Source organism: Fusarium sambucinum, chromosome II, assembly GCF_050947815.1.
Source record: "Fusarium sambucinum isolate potato_lamoka chromosome II, whole genome shotgun sequence".
NCBI lineage: Eukaryota > Fungi > Ascomycota > Sordariomycetes > Hypocreales > Nectriaceae > Fusarium > Fusarium sambucinum.
Genome location: NC_139293.1, coordinates 7,449,770 through 7,475,845, shown reverse-complemented (window position 1 = coordinate 7,475,845; position 26,076 = coordinate 7,449,770). Strand labels below are relative to the sequence as shown.

General features: G+C 48.2%; 6 protein-coding genes across 6 annotated transcripts; 4 read left to right on the top strand and 2 right to left on the bottom strand.

Moving 5' to 3' along the window:
- Positions 1–3,934: 3,934 nt before the first annotated feature.
- Positions 3,935–6,185, top strand: FSST1_009387 (uncharacterized protein; the record flags this gene model as incomplete). Its single annotated transcript, XM_083226354.1, has 4 exons — positions 3,935–4,377; positions 4,430–4,851; positions 4,906–6,038; positions 6,096–6,185. 4 exons carry the CDS (start codon positions 3,935–3,937, stop codon positions 6,183–6,185), a joined length of 2,088 nt encoding a protein of 695 aa, XP_083085348.1.
- Positions 6,186–7,177: 992 nt separating this feature from the next.
- Positions 7,178–10,400, bottom strand: FSST1_009386 (uncharacterized protein; the record flags this gene model as incomplete). The annotated part of the gene is made up of 2 exons (XM_083226353.1): positions 7,178–8,077; positions 8,127–10,400. The coding sequence occupies 2 exons, from the start codon at positions 10,398–10,400 to the stop codon at positions 7,178–7,180; spliced, it is 3,174 nt and encodes a 1,057-aa protein (XP_083085347.1).
- A 1,075-nt stretch (positions 10,401–11,475) lies between these two features.
- On the top strand, positions 11,476–13,890 carry FSST1_009385 (ESCRT-0 subunit protein VPS27; the record flags this gene model as incomplete). The annotated part of the gene is made up of 5 exons (XM_083226352.1): positions 11,476–11,549; positions 11,604–11,736; positions 11,789–12,073; positions 12,125–12,890; positions 12,938–13,890. 5 exons carry the CDS (start codon positions 11,476–11,478, stop codon positions 13,888–13,890), a joined length of 2,211 nt encoding a protein of 736 aa, XP_083085346.1.
- A 1,025-nt stretch (positions 13,891–14,915) lies between these two features.
- FSST1_009384 (histidine phosphatase superfamily) lies at positions 14,916–15,713 on the top strand (the record flags this gene model as incomplete). Its single annotated transcript, XM_083226351.1, has 2 exons — positions 14,916–15,447; positions 15,505–15,713. 2 exons carry the CDS (start codon positions 14,916–14,918, stop codon positions 15,711–15,713), a joined length of 741 nt encoding a protein of 246 aa, XP_083085345.1.
- Positions 15,714–16,355: 642 nt separating this feature from the next.
- FSST1_009383 (uncharacterized protein) lies at positions 16,356–17,348 on the bottom strand (the record flags this gene model as incomplete). The annotated part of the gene is made up of 1 exon (XM_083226350.1): positions 16,356–17,348. One exon carries the CDS (start codon positions 17,346–17,348, stop codon positions 16,356–16,358), a length of 993 nt encoding a protein of 330 aa, XP_083085344.1.
- A 2,072-nt stretch (positions 17,349–19,420) lies between these two features.
- FSST1_009382 (glycerol kinase) lies at positions 19,421–21,241 on the top strand (the record flags this gene model as incomplete). Its single annotated transcript, XM_083226349.1, has 1 exon — positions 19,421–21,241. The coding sequence occupies one exon, from the start codon at positions 19,421–19,423 to the stop codon at positions 21,239–21,241; it is 1,821 nt and encodes a 606-aa protein (XP_083085343.1).
- Positions 21,242–26,076: the final 4,835 nt, after the last annotated feature.

Here is a 26,076-nt window from a genome sequence, read left to right as displayed (position 1 = left end):
GTCTCCAGCAAACACAAGAAACAGAAACACGAGGCGAGACGCTCGGGTTTTAGCTTTTAGTTCTTCGTCAAGTGAAGCGGAAGCCCCATTTCCGATGTAATTTTGGGTCATTCTGCCCCTGAGAGCTCCCATTCCAACATTATGGCGACCAATGAACGGCTTTAAATCGCTCAATTGACCCGCCTTTAGGTACGCGTGTCTTGTAGGCGAAATACTGAGTCACTAAAGTATTGATAAAGTAGGCGAGTGGCTTTTTATTTACGACATTCTTTAATTAGTGTTTTCTGTGCTGCATTGTAATTAAGCGCATTTGTAATCAATGCCTATGATGCTTCCATTGCGGTGACAATGCAATGGATATTGATGCAAGATAGATTGCCCTGCGATAAACGGGCTCAGTTGCATGAGACAAGCCAGTCCTTATTGGAAGATTGTGGCGGCAGTAGTCACAACCTTAGGTAGTCTAATACCCCTGAATCACAAAAGTTTTGTTGACAGATCTGCAAAGACGCTAAAAACAGGGTCCAGGAAGTAATAAGCAATGAAGAACATATGCAATATTTCTTGACCACAATCTATCGCATACCTTGACAGATCAAAGGGCAGGATTGGCAGAACGAATGAATGAATCTCACTTATCTTGATCCAAATCTCTCTCATGAGCGGATAGTTTCACCCTCAAGTTACATCAAAGCCTCCTTAGCTTAAAGAGGCTTTCCATTATTGAAACGAAGCTCACTATAACTAAATTGTCTCATGGAAGAATCAAAATTAAGAACAAAGCCTTATGATCAGACTCTCCGTCTTGTATCATGGCTCTCACCACATGGCTTTTGTTTGCTATGACACTTTGAAGGTAGGACCATGGATTACTTCAGGTTGTTGGTATCTTTTTGGTTTCATCATGGGGTCTTTAAATTCATGGCTCAGCTTTGTTTCTACTTTGTTACGTCAACTTTTAAGGCCCTTTAGTATCGTCAATTAACAGAAGCACTAAGTGGTTGTACAATTTTGTTAGTCAGCGGGCCTCTTGTCACTCAACCATCCTGACAGGCATCGTGAAGTTACACTATAGACGCTTATTGACTCAAGACAGGCAGGGGTTTCAAGCAATGTAGACTATTCGGCAACCTTCTTATCACAAAAACAGACATCGTCTGGCCTGCCCCTCTTCACCAGCAACACCTGACCACAGCCCAGTCTTGGCTGTGAGCAAGCTTAAATATGGGGTAACCTAATGAATGCTTGGCTTTTCTAATGGTGGCGCCCATATGCACGCAAAATTACACGCCAAGAAGACCTAGAGAGGCTATGTTTGGACAAAGTCAAGGCCTGAGGGATACAGACCAACAAGATTGGTTCATAATGCTGTTTGACCGAGAAGAACAAGGGCATGCGGGTATCCATCCTGTCATTAACACATGCCACTTGAACGAACGTCTTGTAGTCTGCATCACCTCGGCTGGTCAGGGCAAAGTAACGCAACGCAGCTGATTGACTGGCGTCAGATCCAATCTGACAAGCACCCACCCACGACCACAACCTTCCTTGAAGAGTCCGGGGAGCCATGGCGGGGGATGGCATCCGGAGGTTTTGGTGGTGGATCCGATGATATGCGTCTTGATGAATCTGGCATGAATAAAATTTGGTTAAAGTGGTCTACAATCAAGTTCAAGTGAGGTGGCTGGTTGACAAAGAGCTCCAGATTAGAGTATCGGAGTTGGAGATATGTTGATAACGGCGACAGGTAATATTACCTACCTTGAGAAATATCTCACATTGAAGAATACCACTTTCTTCGTTAATTATGGCTATAGATACATGATGTACAGTAGTTGTTGTACATCCATGCTATAGACCCTGGACCAAGTTACTGCATCGGCTATGAGCTGCTTGTTTCCTCACTACCACAGTATCACTACTAAGCCCAGGTAGGCGCTAATTTCTGGACGCGCTCAGATAATTTTGGAGTCTAGAGTAATTAAGTGTGAAGTATGGCATTATAAGAGAGTCAAGGCACGATAGGGTAGCTGGGTAGCCATAGATCCTGACAGAAAAGTAGATGCACGGTGCTCACTAAGATAGATTAGTATAGATATCCGTAGTCTATTATTTCAAACCTCGATAGTTTTGTCCTGCTCCTGATCAACAAGTATAGAAACCACAACGTAGCTGCGCATCGGTAGCTAATAAGGTGCTGACAACTGCTAACTTGCATCAGTTAATATATACTTAGCAGTACCTTGGCTCATAGGTAGAGACCAATATCCGAATGGGTACGGTCTCCCTTCAAGGAATGAAGACGAGGGGCTCGAGGGCACACACACCAACCAGCCTTAACGGCCAAGCCTCAGCGAGGGTTTTAAGATCCGGTGATACAACAACCTAAGACCGAGCAGACCCTCCTAGGATACCCTAACCCAGTCTCGCTTGTATGGTGACAATACATGGTGGGTAGATCTGATTTTTTGCTAGTGACGTTGAGCAATCAATGCACCAGCCGAAGCTAAAGAATACTGCCTTCTGCCTTGCCTCATTGCTCATGATGACGACCACTTGCTGCCTTGTTGAGAGTCTTGTGTTGTCCTGTCTCTCCCTGGTTGAATGTACGTGGTAGGTCGCAAACCTACGCCCAAGCAAATTTGGAGGCTCCATTCGTGACGCAATGAGTAACCGACTTGCTGCTTCCCCAGTGGGCTTGGCGCCTGAGCACTTCCTTGTATAGCTACGTCGAAAGACGCCCCGAGCTAATCTTAAAAAGGCTTAGGTGGTCTTTCAATCCTTAGTCGTACCTGAGCGTACCTTTTTTTCCGTTGCACAGGGAAATTGCTATGAAACTCTCCTAGCAAAACGATAAGTTCATGGTACGAAACTTGAACCCTACTTTCACATGAATTGCAATTTACTAAAAGATTTTCTCAAGGATCATAAGGTATCCCTGAGATTACTAAAGATGTCGATCCAGGGCTGTAGCTATAGACAACTGAATTATGTTTATGTGGAGCTTGTAGCTGGTCCAGTTATTGCTGCAACTTTGTAACTTCTTATCTGGTGTAAACAAGAGCGTCTTTATCCATTTTACTCGTCTGTCAAGAGGGGCTCAAGCTCTGGTGATGATGTAGGTATATCTGTGCCTATCATAAACAATATTGTTATGCCCTGGCTTCTCATCGCTACACCAAGTAGGAAGTAGGAAGCTCATTCATCTCAGGTTTACCTACCTATTCAAAGTGACTCGGAAGATATAGGTGCAGGGCCAGGGACTATACTGAAGTGGCTATCGATTAGGGAGAATTAGAACTTTAGCATATATCCATTAATTAACTACCTAGGTAGATGAATCGATCTGTTTAATTAGCCTCAAGATCAGTACTTCAACTTATGTTGTACTTACTGCCGGTGTAAAATCGGAAACAGATACAATCCTACCCTTGCGGTCTATAGGTACCTCGGAGTACTTTGAGCAACATGCTGGCGCTCCACCTTCCAGTTGGCCCGGGCTTTTGCGGTACTGCTTTGGTGTGCCGTGCCGTGCCTTTCCTGCGGGCAGTGGGCAGTAGCTCCAACCTACCTAGCTTAGGTTTGGTTGAGGTGCTCTCTCGCAGTTGCTTCTATGCCAATTGATATTCTCCACGCCCACGCCTGCGCCGCGCTTTCTCTGTCTCCTACGTCGTGTCCGTGGCTTTACTTCCCGTCCCTTCCTCGCATTAATTGCACCGGCCTCCCCCTTCATCCTTCTTCCCTTTTTCTCCTTTCACTTCGCGATAACCTCGTCCCCCACTGTCGTCATCGCAGACCATTCTGTGAAGTTATTTTGCTTCACCCTCACCTGCATCCTCATCTTCACTCTCATCTGCACGGTGCTCATCACCAGCTTCCTCATACACATACACACACACATACACCCTCCTACGTAAACTCCCGCGCAGTCAACATGGCGGACTGGAAGTCGGGCATCATGCCGCTGTACCAAGTGCACAAGGCTCCTTTCACCATCGAGGCTCCTGGCTACGAGAAGATTCCTGGCGAAACCATTCCTCGACGTCATCCCAAGGCCAAGGACGGTCTCGTCAACTATCCTGCCCCCGATGCCAGGACTGTCTTCCAGATTGTCGAGCGTAGTGCTCGACTCTACCCAAACCACCACGCTGTCGGTGCTCGCAAGTTGGTCGAGATGCACAAGGAGAAGAAGAAGATCAAGAAGAACGTCGATGGCGAGGTCCAGGAAGTCGAGAAGGAGTGGTCATACTTTGAATTGAGTGGCTACGAATACCTAACTTACAAGCAGTATCTCGAGCGCGTTCTACAGATTGGTTCCGGTCTAAGGAAAGTCGGCTTGACCAGCGAGGACAAGCTTCACGTTTTCGGCACTACCAGGTATGTTTAGATCAGATTGCCTATTGTGATTATCTCTAACTTTGACATGTAGCATCGGCTGGATTTCCGCCTCTCACGCTGCTGCCTCTCAATCCATCTCGATCGTCACAGCATATGATACACTCGGCCCCAGCGGCGTCGAGCACTCTCTTGTGCAAACCAACTGCGCCGCCATGTACGTCGATTCACAGCTTCTCAAGACCGCTTCAGAACCCATCAAGAAGTCGTCAGTCAAGATCGTTATCGTCAACGACGCAACCATCTTTTCCAAGGAAGGCGAGCTCGAAAAGTTCAAGGCAGATCACCCCGACCTGAAGGTCATTACCTTGGAAGAACTCCGAAAGCTTGGTGAAGAGAACCCCGTCGAGCCCAACCCGGCTAAACCAGAAGACCTTTACTGCGTCATGTACACTTCTGGTTCAACGGGTCTCCCCAAGGGCGCTTGCATCACCCACGAGGGTCTCGTCGCTGGCAGTATGTTGACTTCCTACTTTGATGCACTCATTTGACTAATTCATTCCCCATCAGTTACCAGCTTGTACACCTGTGTCGAAGAATGCGTAAGCGACAAGGAGTGCATTCTTGCCTACCTCCCCCTCGCCCATATCTTCGAAATGGCCCTCGAAAACCTGGTTATGTACATTGGCGGAACGCTCGGATACGGTAACCCTCGAACACTGTCGGATGCCTCGATGAAGAACTGCGCTGGTGATATGCGCGAGTTCAAGCCCACTGTCATGGTCGGTGTTCCTCAAATCTGGGAAACTGTCAGGAAGGGTATCACCTCCAAGTTGGAGGCTGCCAGCCCTCTTCTCAAGAACCTGTTCTGGGGCGCCTATAACTGGAAGGCGTTTGCTTCTAAGAACAAGCTGCCATTGGCTGGCTTGTTCGATAGCCTTGTGTTTGGCAAGGTCCGCGAATTGACGGGTGGTCGCATGCGCTTCACTATGAATGGCGCCAGTGGTATTTCTGACGGCACAAAGAATTTTATCTCGCTGGTCGTTGCCCCTATGTTGGCCGGTTATGGCCTCACTGAAACCTGCGCCAATGGTTCACTGGGCTGCCCACTTGAGTTCTCTCCCGACGCCATTGGTCCTACTCCTTGTGCATGTGATGTCAAGCTCGTTGCGCTCCCCGATCTGGGCTACTCCACTGAGGCCAAGGTCCCTCAGGGCGAGATCTGGATCAGGGGTCTGCCTGTTATGACCAAGTACTGGAACGACCCTGAGGAGACGGAGAAGGCTCTCACTCCTGATGGTTGGTTCAAGACTGGTGATATTGGAGAGTTCAATGAGCAAGGTCATCTCCGAGTCTTTGACCGTGTCAAGAATCTTGTCAAGATGCAAGGTGGCGAGTACATCGCTCTTGAGAAGCTTGAGTCCGTGTATCGTGGTGTGCAGTCGGTAGGCAACGTCATGGTTCACGCTGACCCCGAGCACTCACGACCGATCGCTGTTATTATGCCCAACGAAAAGGTTGTGCAAGAGAAGGCTAAGGAGCTAGGCATTGATGAGCACAACCTCCACACCCTCCACACTAACCCCAAGATGGTGAGTTTTGTTCTCAAGGATCTTCAGGGTGCTGCAAAGCGTGCTGGTTTGAGCAGTCTGGAGACTGTTACTGGTGTCTTGATTACAGACGAGGAATGGACCTCAGACAACGTAAGAACACCCCTCTGCTTTCTAGCCACTCATAGACGTGTTACTAACTCATCTCAGGGACTTCTCACTGCCACCCAGAAGCTTAACCGACGAAAGATCACCGAGCACTTCAAGAAGGACATTTCTGCCACGCTCGAGCGCTCGTAGATAACGACAGAATCGGATATGCAACGAAATTGTGGAACATCATGTTTTGAAGTTGAGACGATGAATACCAGGATCGAAAGAGAGACGAGAGAGTGTATCGACTTTTAGTTTGATTTTGTTTTTAGTGTCTAATGTATTGTCGTGGCGTTGGCTCCAAGATATCTCAAAGGGAAATTTTGTAACGACACTGGAACTAGGCTCCAGGTCATATTGTGCTTGTTCCCAATACCCTGCTCTATTACGTATCTCAAAGCTGGTTTTGATATGAGCCGATAATATTTCAATTCTGCATTACATGAAGTTGCCAACTCAGATCAACTGGTTAAAGGGACGCAGTCACGATGACTGCAACGCCACAGCGGCACTACCTAACCAATCGACCTACTTAGTAGTGTTGATGGTGTTTCATGAGTACCTAGCTACTTCACGTTCGCGAGAGACCCGAGTTGAGCATGACCATAACAGTCAGTTGAAACAAAACAAGTGTCGTTGGTATATATATGAACATATCAAGGCTGCCCCCAATAAAGAGATTCCCCGTGCACCGAGCCATGGTTGATTGAAAATGTATGACGCCCCAAGTAGATATACTGAAAGATTCACGCCACCCACTCCGTACAATGCCCTGTGATACCAGCTTGCTAGATACAATGCACGTGTGCCGAAAGGCGACCGAGAACAACTTTCCACCTACCCTAGCAAAGTGCTATGGCCAAAAAATCATAACATTTGCGCTAGAAAGCAAAAGACGGCCGTTAAAAGGGGTGTGTGCTTAGATGGGTATTTGAGAGCTCCCAATATTGGGGCGCTCACAGGGCACAAGCAACACTTTACCTGCACAAAGTGGGAAACATGAGACGATACCATGATTGAATTCGTCCCTTGGTCTCCTTGGCCGTTTCGAGAACACGTTGTGAAAATATACGGAGAAACAGGGTACTCGACGGAATACCCACATAGGCAAGACGAGCTTTGTTAGAGATGTGGTGGGCTCAGCGCATGCCCTTGCGGCGGAAGAAGACCAAATAGGGGACTTTATCTCGACCAGACTTGAAAACCTCTTCCTGAACATCATCACGATCTCCACTTCCGATGCGAACCTTTGTCACACGGGTATCGTTACAGCAGTACCAAGCATACGGATCGTGAGATGTGTAGTCGCGCACATATGCCAAATAATGCCCGTTATTAATTTGACTGCCGGTGTGAATAATGACTGCATAAGCCTCGTAGCGGAAGGGTCCTGTAAAGGCTGGGTCCATGGGATCGGTGCCGGATGAAGACTCGCGAGCACCTCGAGGCAGGAAGTAGCGGGTGAAGTCAGTGTCGTTGAAGTCCCATGTGATAGGCGCAGTAGATTTGCGCGTATCTCTTGTGGCTGGTTGATAGTTGAAGCGGCGAAATGCGACGCAGAGTAGTGTGGGAAAGCGAGCAAATGAGAGACTCTGTTGAGCCTGAGTAGGGCGGCAGCAACGGGCGCAAGCAAAGTCGTCAATAGGACTGCTTGAGGCATACTCATCGAAAGCCTGCTCAAGAGTCATACCACGACCCATGCCTACCGTGACGGTGATAAGGTCGAAGGTGGTATACATATAAGTACGTGTGCTGCATTCGAGGCACTCAACAGTTGATAATTCAAGACCACGCCAGAAACGGTCAACGATAGATTGGTTGTATTCGAGGTGGTTGTTCCAGAATTGCATAGCAGCTTTCAGTAGTGTTTGGCGAGAGGTGTCCGGCTGCGGGATATTGCCCTGTCTGTCTCGACGTATGTTGGTCTCATCGTGGAGGTGTGTCAGAATGAAACTCATAAACTCCTGAGCGTCTTGTTGTTGGGATCCACCGAACTGCTCGATGCTCCGACTTTGTTCGCATAGATGCCGCGAGTAGTCCTGTGGCATAGTCAGCTTCGTTCTTGTTTCTTGTCATTCCTTAGCTTACCATGAGTGTTTGAGCCTTCATAACCTGGAACTTGCCCGAGTTCATCCAGTGGAACAGGTTCGAGATAATGCGAATCATGAGTTGAGGATGATCAATCTTTTCATCTTGTTTCCTCGGTGCCTTGTATTTGGCGGCCCATTCCGAATTTGCCAGCATCTTGCCGAAATCGGGTGAAGCAAGAAGACTCTGAAGTGTGCTGTTTGCATAGCACCAGTTATGGGGATTGTTAAGCCCTGTATAGAATCTGTTTGAATCACCCGTCGACTGGTGCTCCAAGGATTTCATGGTCGGTACTCTTGATGGTCGTGCTGTTACAACCGTGTTGTTGTTTCCGTAAAGCTCATTTTCATCACGCCCCTCAGTGAGGCCACTGTAGCTACGACGTGGAAGAGCGGGCGCTGGTCTTGTAGGCGGCGAAGGCAGGTCTGTATATAGATCTACCTTGTGGGATAGCCCGTAAACTGCTCGGTTTTGCGGCTTTTCCTCCGGGGAAACCATCGACTCCTGTTCCACGGACACTGGTGGGAACCTTCTCAGAAAGTCTTCAGTAGTGCGAGTAAAATTTGGCGACGATGCAGTTTGCATATCATCATCATGCTTGAGCGTTTCTTGCCAGACCTTGACTTCGTCCGGTTTGAGAGGTTTGACGATATATTTGGACCTCACCCGTTCGATACCTGATTGTCGGTTTCGATTTCGATCAAGTTGCCCTGATCTGCTCACAGCTGAAGTAGTTGACCCTAGTGACGCCTGTCCCATCAGATCAATCCATGCATCTAGACCTCCTTTAAGCAACTTTGGCGTGTTCTTGAGTTCTTTCATATAGTTGAAATGGACCAGGGCGTGGTGAAGAGAGATGATCGCCATATCTTCCTGATTTCGTGGTTGTTGAGGAATATCTTGAGAGTCTTGGTCGTAGAGAACTACTAGATCGTAGATATTACGCTGCTCAAAAAGAGACTGCTCCTGGTTGGGTGACAGAATCAAACTTTCAGAGATATCGTCTGCAGAGGGGTTGTGTCTGAGTAAGATACTGGGCTCAATACATATTGTTGACGATGACATGATGTGGCCATCGTTGAAATCATCACGCATTCGAACATCTATTATCAGAATACTGCCTTTGGCTTTCATGGCCTGGTACAACTCTTCGGGGGAGATGGTATGCCCATCAGGAATCTTGATAGAGCTCGTCAGATTGCTTGGAGGGGCGGGAGGGATAGAGTTGTTGGAATAGCTTTGCGTCGGGGCGAAATAGTCAGGTTGTGACTGTGATGAGGCGTTAGGCGTTCCAGGGCCTGAAGCTGTCGATGCCGTACGATACAAGCTACGTGGTGTATTTGATGGTGGTCTTGTTACTTCTCCTGAAATGCTTCCACGAGCAGGGCTGTAGATTGCATCGGGCATTTTTGGTAGAGTTGGCACACTTGTGTCGATACCAACCTTGGGAGGCCGAGGAGGAGGCATCTCTCGAGGGCCCATTGGTTTTGGAAGTGTTATTTGGTGCGTCTTTATACGAGGGTCTTGCCCAGGTGACGCTTGCGGGCCTCTTAGGTTGGCGAATCTGGCAGCAAGGTCTTGATTTACTGGCCTAGTTTCCTTTGGTGCCCCGGGTTTAATGGCGTTCCCATGTAGAGATTGGGGCTTTGGTTGAATTGCTGGTTTTGATCGAGCGGGAGAACCATTGGTGACGGCCCCGTTAAAGCGAGGTTTTGACGGCGACATGGTCCCATCCGCTGCCAACCCTGACGGGGTCTGGGGCCGACTCCCCCCCTGCGACGAGTTCGACCGGACTGTCCGTGGCTGTACACCTGATCGTTTGTTGTCTGCGATAATATCTTGCTTAATCTTAGCATAGATGGGATCCTGCTGGCTAATCTTGGCGAGCAGGTTCGCATGAGCCCTCCTAAAGTCCGCATGGCTGGCCCTAAGATCATGATAGTCTGGGTGCTTGGGGAGGGTTTGTATTGAGATGATGGAGGCTCGTATATATTCGTTCAGAGCAATGGCCGGTCTGCGAAACTCTCGAGACATCTCGGCTTGTCGAAAGGCCGTCTCGGCCATCTCGAGAAGCTTCCGGGCCGACGTATTAGGGCCTAGGTTTTGAGGAGGAGCAATAACATCGTCGATATGCGGAAATGAAGCCTTCGAGGGAGAGTCGCCCCCTCTATGGCCACCCGGTATCGAGCCATGACTGAATGCGCCTGAGTTTCCTAGAGAGTGCGATCCTGCTGTGGCTACGCTGCTTGCCCGCGAATGGCCTAGAGAAGCCATGATGGCTTACTCCCCCGGAGCGATTAATACTATAAGAACTCAGTCGAAGGGGTCGAGTTCGTAAATTGGACGTAGTCTCGGAGTCAAATCGTGGAAAAGAGGTTCGAGGTTGGGGTTGCAAGGTATATCTCGACAGCGACGCAACCTTGAGTGGCGGAGTATTAAGTAAGTGTCAACGTCTTGGCCTAGATTAGAAAGCGTGAACGTGCAGCATAAGTCGAGAAGCCATTACACAAAGAAACGCGACAAAGAAAGAGTTCTTTAGAAAACATCACCAAGGCGATGGAGGAGGGATATTCGAATCGCCTCGGAACAATGAAGTTGGTATAAAGGAGCCGCCTATGTCTATGGGCGAGTTGAATGTCCAGGTGCCATGAGGTGAGGTGTCGGCACCTAGGTAGGTATCTGTGGGGGAGGGTACCTAGGTACCTACCAAGAAAGTCGGGCAGGGTCATCGGGTACCTTTGAGAGCTGGACCCGCCGCAAGGACACCTAAAGTATCTGTCGTTTACCTCTTTTTAGTACCCCTCATGGGAGTTCTTTGTTCACCCAGCGCATGAGCCACCTCGAGTGTACTATGGAAACCCATACCTAGGTACCTACCTAGGTAATGACCCAAGTATGGAGAGGACATAGGTACCTAGCTACGCCACAAATGAAAACCTACCTACCCTCCAGCTTCGTCATTTGTGACCGTGCCCCTGCCCGCGCTGACGAAAGGCCCTACGAGTATTTGCTCTTCAGTGGGGTCTAGGCTTCCTCGAAGTGAACTGCTGTGGAATCAATGTCCGCTCTCGTCCAATCCGCGTCGGTTGAGCTAGCTCTATGAGGGACCATTCTACGTAAGGCACCTGAACAGAGGCCGGGGTTCGTGATAGCCTGAACCAAGCTAGATGCTGAACCTCCATCAGTCATCAACAACCTCATCATATCGCATCGCATTGCATACCAGCCGCTCCGCCGTCACTTCCTGACATTCTGTATTGTCAAATCGAGAACCAGGTTGCTCTAGTACTAGTCGACTTTGTTTCCTCAGCGTACATCTCCCTTGCTTATTGTCGGTGTCGAATTCAAGATGATGAGTTGGTGGTCCTCGTCCGCCAACACAGCCTTGGATGAGCAGGTCGAGAAGGCCACGAGCAGCAGCCTGTACGTCATTATTCAGCTTCCAACATAATATCACCCACTAACCTGGATTATCAGTGAAGATATTGCTCTTAACCTCGAGATTTCCGATGTCATTAGATCCAAGACGGTCGCGCCCAAAGAGGCGATGCGCTCCCTCAAGAAGCGCATCGGCAACAAGAATCCCAACACCCAACTGAGCGCTTTAAACGTACAGCTTCCACCATGTCAATAATGATCCATTCAAGCTGACTTTTTATCAGCTTACCGATACTTGTGTTAAAAATGGCGGATCGCACTTCCTTGCCGAAGTCGCATCACGAGAGTTTATGGACAACCTCGTATCGCTTCTCCAAGCAGTCGGTGGTGCTGCTGTTAACGCTGACGTCAAATCAAAAATCCTCGAACTTATACAATCCTGGGCAGGTGCCACTGAGGGGCGATATGAACTTTCATACATTGGCGAGGTGTACCGCACCTTGGAGCGCGACGGATATCAATTCCCTCCCAAGACATCAGTGGCTAGCAGCATGATTGACAGTAGCGCGGTAAGCATAACTACCAAAGACCACCTTGACAACCAGCTAACAGTGTCTTAGCCACCTGAATGGACCGATTCCGACGTGTGTATGAGATGCCGAACGCCCTTCACATTCACAAACCGAAAGCATCATTGCCGAAACTGCGGCAACTGTTTCGATCAGCAATGTTCTGCCAAGGTGGTTGCGCTCCCCCATCTCGGCATCATGGCACCTGTGCGAGTCGACGATGGATGCTATGCGAAACTTACCAACAAGGGTCATAAACTCCCCAATCCGTCGCTCGATCGATCACCGACATACCCTCATAAGACGCGCAGCACTTCCGCTATGCAGCCCCGGAACGCTCGAGTTGACGATGGTTTTGATGAGGATTTGAAAAAAGCATTAGCAATGAGCTTGGAGGAAGTCAAAACCCATTCCCACGGCTTTTCTGGGCCTGTTCAAGCTACCCATGCAACCGATGGCCATGCTTCGGCAGCTAAACAAGCAGAGGACGACGACGATGACCTTAAGGCCGCTATTGCTGCGTCCTTGGCCGATATGGAAGAGCAGAAAAAGAGGCACGCTACAGCGCTTAAGGAGCAAACTTCTAGCTCTGTTAATACGTCTTCCCCCGCCAACTTTGTTCTCCCTAAGAACGATTACGAATTAACTCCCGTGGAAGCGGAAAATATCAACTTGTTTGCAACATTGGTGGATCGCCTTCAGACCCAGCCCCCAGGAACTATTCTTCGCGAACCTCAGATTCAGGAGCTCTATGACAGCATCGGTACATTGAGACCCAAGCTCGCCAGAACGTACGGAGAGACCATGAGCAAGCATGGTGAGTAAACCATCCCTCACAAGCGCCAATAGCTAACACAAGCACAGACACACTCCTTGATCTCCATGCCAAGCTTTCAACTGTCGTTCGGTATTACGACCGTATGCTGGAAGATCGACTTTCTAAGGCATACAGCCAGCAGAATCTCGGCGGATACAACCTACCTCCAACTCGCCAGCCGGCTGGCCCCTACCCTTCTATTTCTTCTCAAATTCCCAGCAATCCTAGTGTTGCAGAAAGCTTTTACACTGGGCAACAACAACCTAGTTACCAGGCTTCTCCTCAACGCCAACATTACCAACAACCACCGCATGCGACGCCTCAGCCTCAGTATCCTCCATATGGATCTGCGCCAGAATCACAGCCCGGTCAATACCCTCCTCAACATGTCCAGGGAACTGATAGCTGGCAGAACAGGGCACCTTCAGCACCTCAAGACCAGTATCAGCAGCAGCCCCAGCAGTTATCACACGATCCAAACCAACAGGCGCAAAACGCCCAACCACCGCAGGCGCCTATCACCAACGACCCCAACGCATCTTATTATTTCACACCCCAGCAGGCCCAGCAGGCCCAGCAGGCCCAGCAGGCTCCTCTTGGGCCATCTGCTCCAGGGGCAGCACCTGACGCTCCTCAGTCCCCGTATCCTAACTTGCAATCACCATCTCAATACCCTGGAGGGCCAGTGCCTGTCCCCTCACAGCCTACCCCAGGCCAAACACCCTCTCAGCCAACCCAGGCACCTCAACAACCTGTTCAGTCCCCCCAACTGCAGCACTCCCAACCACCGCAGCCTCAACAGCCTCAGATGGGCCAGCAAGCGCCTCCCCCGCAGCAGCAAGCATACTGGCAGCCTTCTATGCCACAGCAGCATCAGCAGCCACCCGCAGCACCGCAGAACTGGGCGTATGGTGGTTACACGCAAGATTCGTTCCCCTCAGTACCACAGCAGGAACCCGCGAAACAGCCTGTAAAGGAGGAGGCCCTGATTGAGTTTTAAATTTGTACCCAGTAGTGGCCAGGGACTTGTATTCACTTACGCTTGACTGACTGCTTGTTAAGCAATGGCGTTTCAGTGGGATTATTTGCCGTAGACGATCGGAAGAATGCATTTCAGGACAGATCAGGGACATGGTTCACGATCGGATGTACTGATAGATAATGAATTTGAACTGCGATACCATTATGTTTTTTTTTTGGCGCAACGTGCAAAGGGTTCTTGTGAAACGAGTCTTTGTGGAAACAACGTGACAGAGCTTGAGGCCACCCTTGAAGCAAACACATCAGAGATGAAAACAGTCCACTGATTCAATTGCCTAGTCAGTAGCAGAAAATTTGCCCTCCTACGTCCTAGGGTACATGAATAAGTAGTCTGAACTATGGTCTAAGGAGCATAAACTGACCTAATAAGTTTCGTATCCTATGCTTCAAGCGGTCAATTTTTCTGATACCCTGAGGATTGCCTAAGAAGAGGCCAGATCAGGTACCAAACGGGCAAATGTATACAATTGCGTAGTCTTGTATGTGATTCTCGGCTTCCTAGGCAGTTGAATCGGTTTTCACTCAAATACGATTACAGTCACCAAGCCGAAGAGCATACGCAACAGGTAATCAAGGCGACCCAACAGGCTGGCCACTCTACTTTGAATAACGTACAGAGGCTAATGCATCTCAGAAAACCCCCACAGATTGCCCAATCGGTGGGTGATGGACACGCACGCCGCTCACCAAGGAGGGCAGCTCCGCTTACGCAGTTGGGTCCGGCCTCCGGGGATCATGATCATGACGCCGGCTTTGGCGGGGCCACGTCGGAGGTGTTTTGAGTCATTACATGGCAGCTGTGGTCCAAATTTTCCCTCTTATCGTACAACTTGTCGTTTGTCCATTGTGGTTCATTAAAATAAAGACCGCTTTGTCTTTATAACCTTTTTCTTCCTTTGGATTATTTTGATTACTGTTCTAGACATTATCTTTTGAGAAATCACTCAGACACATCTTACGATTTTAGAATATACATACATCATTATGGCGCCTACTATCCACCTCGTTCGTCACGCACAAGGCTTCCACAACCTCTCTATCGAGAATGAGTCGATGCAAGACCCGGACCTGACTCCCCTTGGTGAGAAGCAGTGTGCTGCTCTGCGCGAAGAGTTCCCTCACCACGATAAGCTTACCAAGCTCTTTGCTTCGCCTATGCGTCGCACGGTTTACACCTGTCTTCACGCTTTCGGCACTGATGAGCTCAAGCCAATCGTTGCCATGCCCGTTTTCCAGGAGGTATCTGCCAATCCTTGCGATACCGGATCTCCAGTTGCCAAAGTGCAGGCCGAGTTCGAGGGTATTGCTGATTACTCCCGGGTAGAGGAGACATGGACCGATAAGGGCCTCGGGAGCGAGTATGAGCCTACTGTTGAGAAGCTCACGGTCCGCGGTCTTAAAGCTAGAAGAGCTCTAAGGGACCTTGTGAGTGGTGATGAACACGTTGTTGTCGTGTCTCACGGAGGATTCCTGCATTTTTTGACTGATGACTGGTATGGTGTGCCTGAAGAAAGAGGTAAGTAACAACTGTATCTCATGCAGAGAAAGTATGGTTATCTGACATGATCTGTAGCTACTGGCTGGTCGAACTGCGAGTTTCGGTCATACCAGTTTGTTGATCCCACGGGCAAGGACGAGGATGCTGCGCTGCTTGAAACTGAGGAAAGTTGGCATCGACGTCGGGGCGATACAAAACCTCCCACTGTAACAGAATTGCGCCAAGTAAAGCCTGTTGCCCAAAAGGCCATGGCTCCTTACTTGAACCTCCAGATGCCCAACTGATCTTCGGAGACTGGACATCTATGGTATTGAGTTCACAATAGCCCACAGCACTTCTTCGATGTGGACGGAACAGTGCTATCGGTGAACATATCCTGCAGCTAGATACTTATTTCCTGTTGAAGGATCAGATCGATCCCAGTTAAAGACTTTGGATGCCGATTCGGCATTGGGTTTCTGTAGGCTTCTGGATAGTCTTTGGGTTAGCTTTAAGGTATGCCGTGCATTTCTATGTCCACGAGAAATAGTATTGGTAATGTTAGACAGACAGACATAGAGATAGAAATACAAATGATTCTGTTGGGCCGTTTTGTAGATGCCTTGTCTGATTCATTGAGCTGATGAACGAATCGTTACTTATATTTCGTGAAACCGACACCCGTCCTCAAAGCTAATTCCGTCATCAACTCAACCCACAAAAGTATTAGAATGACTCCCTGGTTCATCTAGATCCTTTCTTCCAAGAGCATCCATAGCTCCCTGAATTTCCTTCCAAGTTGTAGTGCAGATCTCAAGTACCGTAATGCCCCAACCAGATTCTGATATGGGGTCTGATCGCAACTTACATCGACAAAAGCATTTCATGTGCGATGCATGCGCCTTAAGCAGCTCTCGAGCTGCGCAATCAACTGGACTCCCTGCCTCCTAGCCTAGGAGAGCACCATTGACATAAGGCGGGCACTCCTTGAGCAGGCTTCGAAAGCGAAAGTACTGCTTCTTGTGAAAGTTCTCGCGACTCGAGTATATCACTCGAGCAAACAGTTCGAAGGTGATGTCGGGCTGATTTCGGAACATTTGTGCTTTAGCATCTAAGATTTCCTGTAGATCGAAAAACGTTTTGAAAGGCTTTAACAATAATTGGCCAGTAAATACTGAGGACGTATGAGTTTTAGTGGGCGGTGACGATCCAGATTGGGAACCGATCCAAGTTTTTTGCTCAACAGTCCGTGATTCATGCTCGGGGATTTTGCTCCTGTTTGCAGTGGAGGCTCCAATTGTTGACACAGGCTTTGGTTCCTGGCGTGTGTGTTCTCGAACTGCCTTCCAGTCTATTTCTTCTGGCAACAGGGTATATCTGATACTGGATCCTGGTATGTGTGAAGAAGAGCGCGGTGAGCAACGCTGTAGTTGCGGGTCATACTCGTCCGCCGACTGTGAGTTTCGACTCAATGTACGAAGAACACTTGATGGTGGCTGTTGAGGCTCTTGCCAAGTATCCTGTTTCAAAAGCTCCTCCAGAGCATCTTCGTCGGATTGTTTCAGATCGAACTCATCTATGTCATCCGGATGCGGTGAAGGCCCAGAGCCTCCTGTGGGGATAAGTCCAATGACACTCTCGAGACATTGATTTAACTCCAGATCATCGAAAAGGTCGTCGTCATAAGGGTCTTGGGGCTCTGGTGGAGAGGGATTGAGCGAACTCTGAGAGAATTCCACGTTGTCTGTGTTTGTCGAACGAAGGATCTCATCCAATGTGAAACTGGACCCTGGAGATTCAGTAACGCCACTGTAGGTAAGCTCTTGGATTGATTTGTCGATATTGGGCCGTTGACGTTTGGAGTTATCCACGCAAGGGTCCTGGTCCTGTGGCAAGTGACGTTTTGATGATTGCGCCAGAGGACTGGGCCTGATCGACATGTATAAGCACTGGGAAAATGAAATCATACAGCCGGGTCGATCATTTAACTCACATTAATAACTGAAGATTGTGGTTTGGTTGCATATCTACTGGAGTCAGTCCCGCTTGTGAGAGAAACGGTGTAACGTCATTGGATTTATGTGCCAAAGCGTTGTGTCATAGCCATGTCCACAGGTGGATTGCTGAAATGTGGGCTGAATAGATATAACGATTCTCACAGGCCACAGCCTCTAGAGTGACGTTGTGAAGTGACGTTTTTTGCATAGAAGAATAAAGGGTCCAGGTGTTGGTTTTTCTCGAATCTCGATGCAATTGTGATCGCCAAATACGTTCATCGTTAAGGCATCGCGCTTGCCTTTACAGTACTGTCAGCCACATCCACTGCGACTCTCGCAACGCACTTGCCACGGATGTGACGTGAACCGCCGCTTTTCAAAACCGGTTTAATCCCATGCGGACGACTTGGTCCGAAGGAAGGAACAGAGAGAGCAGAAGCAATTAGAAATTGCGGACCCGGGCCACAGGGTAGACGCAGTGAAAAAGATGCAATTCCTCATGATCTTTTGCACGCATTTCTTGAAAGCACCACATGTCCCGACTTTTATAGAAATTGATGGCTTAGCCTTTTTGGGAAGGACAAGGCTGTCTATTGGTTCAAATAGCCATCCGCGTCCAGGATTGGATCTCGTATCCATGTAGTTGCAGAGCTATCTCCAGGAACGAACCCAGCCCATGGGTTTGATTGCCGGCTGAATGCAAATGCGTACAAGAAAAATACCCCCAATATTGAAGAATTTGGGTCACGTTTCTAGATGGAAGCCATTGGGGGTGCCGGCAGTATTTGTTGGGGGCGGGTACAGAAAATCCACCAACCAGGGGTCCAACTATAAAAGAAAAAAGCATTGTAGCGTAGTAACAGTCATTTGAGTGTCAATCGCTGCATTTGAGCCTCCCGAACGAGCCTGGGCAGCACGCGTCAACCAACCTAGTACGATACGTGTAGGTCTATGCCCACCCTCCAAGAGTCTGGACTCGGTGGGTCCACCCCTTAAAGAAGGTTTCCGGGAGACAGAATTGAATTGAAAGAATGTTTGCCGGATTACTGCATTGGTTTTAGGATAACGTGGGGAGGACTATTTTGGGTTCAAGAATGCTAAAAAAGTTGCTCAGTAAACAGCTTCGAATGTGTTTCACCTTTTCGTAAGCTTAATCTCAATCTGTCCTCATGATCTGAGAATCAATTTCCCCTGTGTGGGCTTCAGCCCGTGGAAGGCAATTCATCCAAATGTCCCGTTGAATTAAACAGTGGATGAGACCCCCGAGGCCGGGGCTCCGCATCGTCCGCCTGACCTGCAAAGTGGGGTTGGGGTATTAGAAGTAAAGTGCCCCGCTAAATGGATTGCAGAAGCCGACTGAAAATCAAACCTGCTTTTGAATTTGACCCGGCGATCGATCTCCCCGGGACTGCAAAGTGGTCCTTGTCGAGGCACAGCAACACAACATCCAAGCCTAGCAAGCCTGGGTACCTAGCAAGCATCCCCAACACCCCGCCCTCCTTCCCTATCCGGTTCTGGGCGTGGGCGTTAGACTGAGACTGACTGTCTACACAGTCGTCAGCATTGCACACATCGTTCCTGCCCTGCACATGTCAGTTTCTGTTTGACTCCAGCCGTTTGGGCGCCGGTCTCCCGCCCTGTCCTTCCCCCGTGTCTAACTCACAATGGCATCCCGAGGCTCCCTCCGCTCTACCCTCCGCTCTTTCCCCCACCCTTCCCCTTGTTCCCCCTCGATCCTCAAGCATTTATCAAGGCCGACTTCCTCCCTCAATCGTCTACCTTCTTCATCTTCCATTCTATATTCACCATCACCTATCAAGCATACTCCCCATCCCTCCATCTTTATATATACAAACAACAATCTAGCTCCTTGGCTACCAACTCTATTACAACTTAGTAGAGCTCAACGACACTCAACCTCTTCGCCACATCCTCTACTCTGCTAGGGAAGGCTCCCTTGCCACGATATCACAAACCACAAACTCGCAAACACTTTGTCAACACTGTGTGCAAGGATGCAATTCTCAACAACCAACGCACCCCATTGTCTGGTGCAAGATAGTTTCGACGACATAAACCCCAAGGACTTCCTTAGACAAGAATTCAAGTCTAAGCGACCACGAACTGCCGATATCCTTCTCGAGGAGCTACCACAGGGTCTAGTTCAGGATGCTGAAGCAACAGATGTCACAGGAGATTTCTTCTCAGCCAAGTCTGAGTTAGAGTCAGATCACGAGGAACAACTCCCCGACGGAATCGAAGAGACCGAGGAAGAGAGACAGAAGCACTGGTTCGTCGGTAGCATCGATCAGGGCACAACATCAACCCGATTCCTCATTTTCAACGGACATGGTGAACCTGTCGCCAGTCATCAGATGGAATTCGAGAACCTTTACCCCAGCTCTGGATGGCACGAGCATGACCCTATGACCCTTCTTGAATCTGCCGAGATTTGCATCGAGAAGGCAACTGAGAAATTCTGCGCCCAAGGACACAGTATCGAGGAAATTCGCTCTATTGGTATCACAAATCAGCGTGAAACCACCGTTCTTTGGGACAACACCACTGGCGAGCCCCTTTACAATGCTGTTGTTTGGCCTGACACCCGTACTTCTGCCCTTGTCCGTGACCTCAAGAACAAGCCTGGTGCCGACAAGCTCCAGGAATCTTGCGGCCTGCCATTGTCTACCTACCCTTCAAGTGTGAAGCTCCTTTGGGTCCTTCAGAATGTGGAATCTGTTCGAGAGGCCTACGAGGATGGTCGACTATCATTTGGTACTGTCGACTCATGGCTCATCTACAAGCTCAACGGTGGGCACGCACGCGAGGGCGGACCCATCTTTGTCACCGATGCCACCAACGCCAGCCGTACCATGTTCATGAACCTGAAGACCCTCGATTATGATGATGATCTTCTCAAGTTCTTTGATGTTGATCGCACCAAGGTCAGCCTACCCAAGATTGTTCCCTCTTCCCACCCCACTGCCTATGGTACCCTCTGTAAGGGACCTCTCAAGGGTATATCTATTGCTGGCTGCTTGGGTGACCAATCTTCTGCCCTCGTTGGTCAGTGTGGCTTCAAGCCCGGCCAGGCCAAGAACACCTATGGTACTGGCTGCTTCCTCCTTTACAACGTTGGCAGCGAACCTGTCATCTCCAAGACTGGCCTGCTCGCCACTGTTGCATACGACTTTGGCAAGGGCCGCAAGCCTGTCTACGCTCTCGAGGGTAGCATTGCTGTTGCTGGCTCTGGTGTCAAGTTCCTCGAGAACAACTTGGGCATTATCAAGAATTCTGCTGAAGTCGATACTGTTGCCCGATCTGTTCCTGACAACGGTGGTGTCACATTCGTGACTGCGTTTAGCGGCCTCTTCGCCCCCTACTGGATTGATGACGCCAAGGGTACTCTCTTCGGTGTCACCCAGCACACCAACAAGGGTCATATTGTGCGAGCTACTCTCGAAGCTACTTGCCACCAGACAGCGGCCATTCTGGACGCTATGGCAGCTGACTCGGGCCACGCCCTCGACATTCTGGCAGTGGATGGCGGTCTATCTAACTCGGACCTCTGCATGCAAACACAGGCCGACATCAGCGGAGTTCCTGTCGATCGCCCCGCCATGCGCGAGACTACTGCACTAGGCGCTGCTATTGCTGCGGGTCTTGCCACTGGAGTATGGAACGAGCTTGAGGAGCTTCACGAAGTGAACCGAAAGGACCGCAAGGTCTTCTACCCCGAGGCTGACCCCAAGACTGTTCGTCGATCCCGACGAAGATGGGAGCGAGCTGTCGAGATGAGCCGGGGTTGGTTGCAGGAGGATGAGGATGATGAATAAAATAAGGCAAGGACAGATTAGACAAAAGTTTGGAAACTTTTTGTCACATAATGACTGGTTTACTGGCGTTCAACTGGCATAGCGCATCATGAGCATAGGAGCTTGGTATCTGATATTCTGGGATTTTTAGTATAGCTTAAAAAGCTTCCATATAGTGCATAATACCATAACGATTTAAATTAAGCCTTGTTCAAGTTACTGACTCGTGAGAGTTTTGATTGTGATAATTAAGAGTTTTGTTTATCTGAAGTACATATTTCATGCAGCCTCATCGCCTTGGGACTAGGCTAGTGACTAGAGTAGTCACTTGGTTTCAACAACTTTGGCTCTCGGATGACTAAAAAGACGCATACTACAATTGAGAATGCCATACATGTTGCTAATTAAAGAGCCAACAAAGCGATCATTGAGGATGCAATTGTGATCTATGGTGTTGAACAATGTTAGTAGCATAGAGAATTTGTCTCTTAGATTAACTAGTGGGCATATAGGTACAATGCTAAAACTGTCCAACCAGGTCATACTTCTGCTAGACAACTGTTCTAGGGGCATGTCCTATGTTGCGGAATGTGACAAATGGCATAGTAATCAAAAAGACAAAGGAGTGAAAACTGGAACGCAAGAGGGGAAAAGACTTAGGGGTGGCGAGTTGTCAGAAAGTAGACAAAGCAAAGAAAGTCAAGCGGGATACTCAACATCGTGCTTTTCGGAATGCCTTGATGGGTTAGTTGGATTCGTAAGGCGACAGCAATGCAATCCATGCCGTGCCATGTCGCTACAGCACTCGCTAAGGTGAGACACCTTCTATGGGAGATTCTAGCCCTGGTCTTAATTTAGATATTCTAGGATTAACAAGACATCACGCGGAAAGAAAAAGTTGAGGTGGGTCTATCCCTTAATGCCGGAAATCCCAAGAGCAAAGTACGTGTTCGGATCCGAGGCAAAGAGTATGGGGGCATGGGCCTTAGGCCAAGGGGGCATGTTGATCCTCGTGAGCAGCAAAAAATCAATCTAAGACATGTTGTGGGATTGATTGATTATTGTGTGGGTTCTGTTTAGCTTGCCTGAGCTTGTGCTTAAGCGAACGGAGCAGAGCCGCAAAGACAAGCCGGCTCTAGGCCCCGGTCCCGAGCAGTTGCAAGCGTTTCCCCGCTCAGGCACAAACTGTCTAGAAAATGAGACTAACCTGATTAGGAGTTTCCGAAAAGATGGGGAAGACAAACCTTCATGTGACGGCTAAGATTGGATTCCGGGGCCAGATGAAAGAGGGGAGAGGAAGAGGTCGGGGGCTCCGCTCTCGGAGACAGATTATGATTATTACTGCACCTAATTAGTTGTTCTTTGCTTCACACCGTCTCTGATAATTGTTGAGTTGTTGATTCAATTGAGTTCTGAACCCCTTTCTTTGGCTCTGCTCTGCTCTGCTCTGCTCTGCTCTGCGTTGCTTACTTTACCCACAACACCACGTACCCCTTCTCCATAACTAACTCACATGCTCACGATGATCTTCACTTGCTCAATGCTCACTAGATTAGATCAATTTATATCAGATTCTAATCTGACTCACCAATTTGTGATAAACCGACACACGCATTCTCACCCCTCCCTCGTTCCATCTCAGAGCCCCCCGTCCCATCCTATAGGTCAGGGTTTTGACCCCAGTCCCAAGCTTTAATTATTAATGCATGACACTAAAAACTCTTGTTAAAACTCTTGTTTGTCACGCTAACCTGGAAGCTACATGGGATAGCAGTCCAAATACAAGCTAACTTATCCACAGTAACAAATGCTTGATCGGTTGGTAATTGATTGACATGAGTGTCCGTATATGATAGCTATCTAGTGTATAGAGATAGCTTCAATCTTGAATGTAACCTTAATAGAACGGAATTCTTTCGGCAGAGTCTCGCTTGTTGGTTCCACTCTCATGGGAAGGACCTGGATTGCATCTTCCCGTTCTCTATCTGTACATCGGATATAGCTGTTGGGGAATTCCTAGAATCTTCCATACTACCCATGCGCCCCAATCAAATGGGGCCATGCACGTTGAGTTTCCATGAGCATCTTGCCCTTCTATCCATATCCTCGGTTAACTATGACAGTTTTGGTTCTAACAGAGCCAAGACAACAGCTGAAACCTATAGTTTCGGTCAGTACATAACTGCCAACCTAGTTATGATTCCTACCAATTCCTACAGCTTCTGAAATCTCGCATTTGGTTCGATGGGATCACCGACAAGTCCTCGAGTGGATCCGTAACACCTCAGTAAATGTAGCAGCATGATCCGTCTTTTTGAGTGCAAACAACATATCTGCGTCTTATCAAAAGGCCGCTTCGGATGCTTATCTATATTCTCTGTAGATCGGCGATCTATATCGCCTTGGTTCTCTGCCGCCTCCAATGATCGTGATGCTGTGCTGAAAGCCATGCGCGTGGACTGTCAATATTGGAAACACGGGTAACTACTCTATTGGTCTATAGTATCTGTCCTCGTGCAACTTTGCTGAAGCGGAGTCACTATTTACGTAGCAATGAAGTTCCTCACTTCAATGTTCAAACTACCCCTCAGAAGTAAGCCGCGGTCGAAGGAATTAGTGACTTTCAATTCGGGTCGGGATCAACGCCAGCGTGATTATCTACCAATAGTCCTCTCCTAGGTGATATAGCCATAATTTCTGTGTAACGATCGTCCAGAAGTTATTATCGACTCGATTGATAACAAGGATATTGAAATATTGCTTCTTGAATATGATAGCGAAGCGATGAACTATAGAGATTGTCCTTTCCGCAACTCCTATATGAATTGCACCTTTGTAATGCTGGTGATTGTACAAGCAGAATATGTCAAGTTCGAGACATATGCATCTGACAAGCCTCTCTAGTATGTTCGTGTTGATTGTAGGTATCTAAGAACTCTATAGCTCTATATCAAGATACTATTGATGGTATAGCCTTGTAGTCTTACTGAATCGCATCTACCGTTCTTCCTACTTGTATGCACTTGGGTCAATACTGCGGCATCTCTGCTCTTTTCTCTTGCAAAGATCGATTGCATCGCAAGATATCAAGATAGCATCAGTCTCAATGTCTAGACTAGGAACTCGAAAGCCAATGCAACTAAGAGAGCATGGCTGGTCTTCTTCGCGAAGAAGTGTTATGCCATTTACTTCTTATAATTTGGATTCATACTAAGTCTTCGAGCTGTATCTCGGATACAGTTTCAACTTGTTTGAGCCTGACCCGATAGTTATTCTACATATATATTTTGCTGGACTGTGGTGATTTGGATGGTACTTTTTGCCATCGAGTCAAGATCGATGGATGGTATTCAACGTTATCTCGTGATAACATCGAGTAGTTTAACTGAGACTGTCTCTGCTGGATACCCTTTTGTTGTACTCAGATTTAATGGTGAGCCTGATCCTCGATCCGTTGACAAGTCAAGTCCCAAGCGCAGATATGGCATTATCAGAACAGGCATATCGTAGCAGAGCAAAACATGATTATCTTCTGGGCAGCCATTTGGCTTTCAACGCTCAAGAATGTAGTGGCAGTTGGACGAAGCTTGTATGCATGTGATATATTCGGTATCAACAAGAGTTGGGGTGATAGAGCTTCGAGTAACCGACGGCAATGGTTGCATACCGTATTTATTACACAGCAAGACCGTCATAATAGTTAAGACGGCAGCCTGCTCCTTTTGTCTCATCGTTTGTGACGGTGCGCTCTGGTAGTGATTTGGGCTTGTGCTTCACTTGCTGGTATTTGCTTCTGGATAGTCAAGGCTGATTCACTTACTAGTTTGTCATACTAGTTTCCTTAGGGAATATGACGGGAAGAAGAATAGGAAACTGTTATACCTTAATTCAAGTAGCGTCTACGTAATTTATGTATGTATTCGTAATACCTAGGGTCGAGTCGCGTTGTACGACTTCTGCTAAACTAACACTTGTAGACGTTTATCCTGTTTGGAAGAATTGAACTTGGCAATTATAAGTAAGGGATATTTTGGAGGATTTTGTATCTGTTCAAAATCTACAAGTTTTAACAGTAGCGAACTCCCGTGTCCCTTACGTGCTATGGTAGTGCTGGTGTAAATCATAGCCTGATGGTCGACTTGTGACACCAACGAACGATATCACTTCTTTTTCTCTTTGCAACCACGTTAGATCTAAGCTAGATAAATCCGAGAAGATGCAATTACTCTTTCACTAGCAAACACATATCATGTAGTCAATGCTAAAAAAAGATGTACTCTGCCTCAGACTAGGACGGGTAGAGTATGTGGATGTGTCTAATCCAAACTTGTTGCTACTCATGATCCGGCACCATTCATCGCTACCTTTTACAATTACATGCCCCTTCAGGTCAAAATCCCAGTGCATCCATATTGCCCCTGATGCATGGAGGGTCGCTTACAAAGATATGTAACTGTTACTGATGGATCGAGTTGCCATAGGAGGAGGTTCAATGACCAGCCATACAGCAATAGTATCAACATGTGCCAGCAGTCCTTAATGCGTCGACACCTTCTCTTTCCATTCAGTCTGAGAGACTCTTATTTCCCTGATCTGGACTTACAGCGCTCATACCTCGATAATCGTCGAGGTACGCTACCACCAGTAAGAGACATACCCAGTCAGCAGATGACTTACATTTTCAACAAACTATTTGCAACGTGATTACTTGTCGAGTGCCCAAGTTCATAATGCGATTCGAGCTAGCAATTACTTACGGATACCGAATACTCTTGCACTTATGGAGAAATACTGTCTCAATTACTACTCCTTTCCGTTTAGGTCGATCATACATTGGCGCATATACATAAACCGAG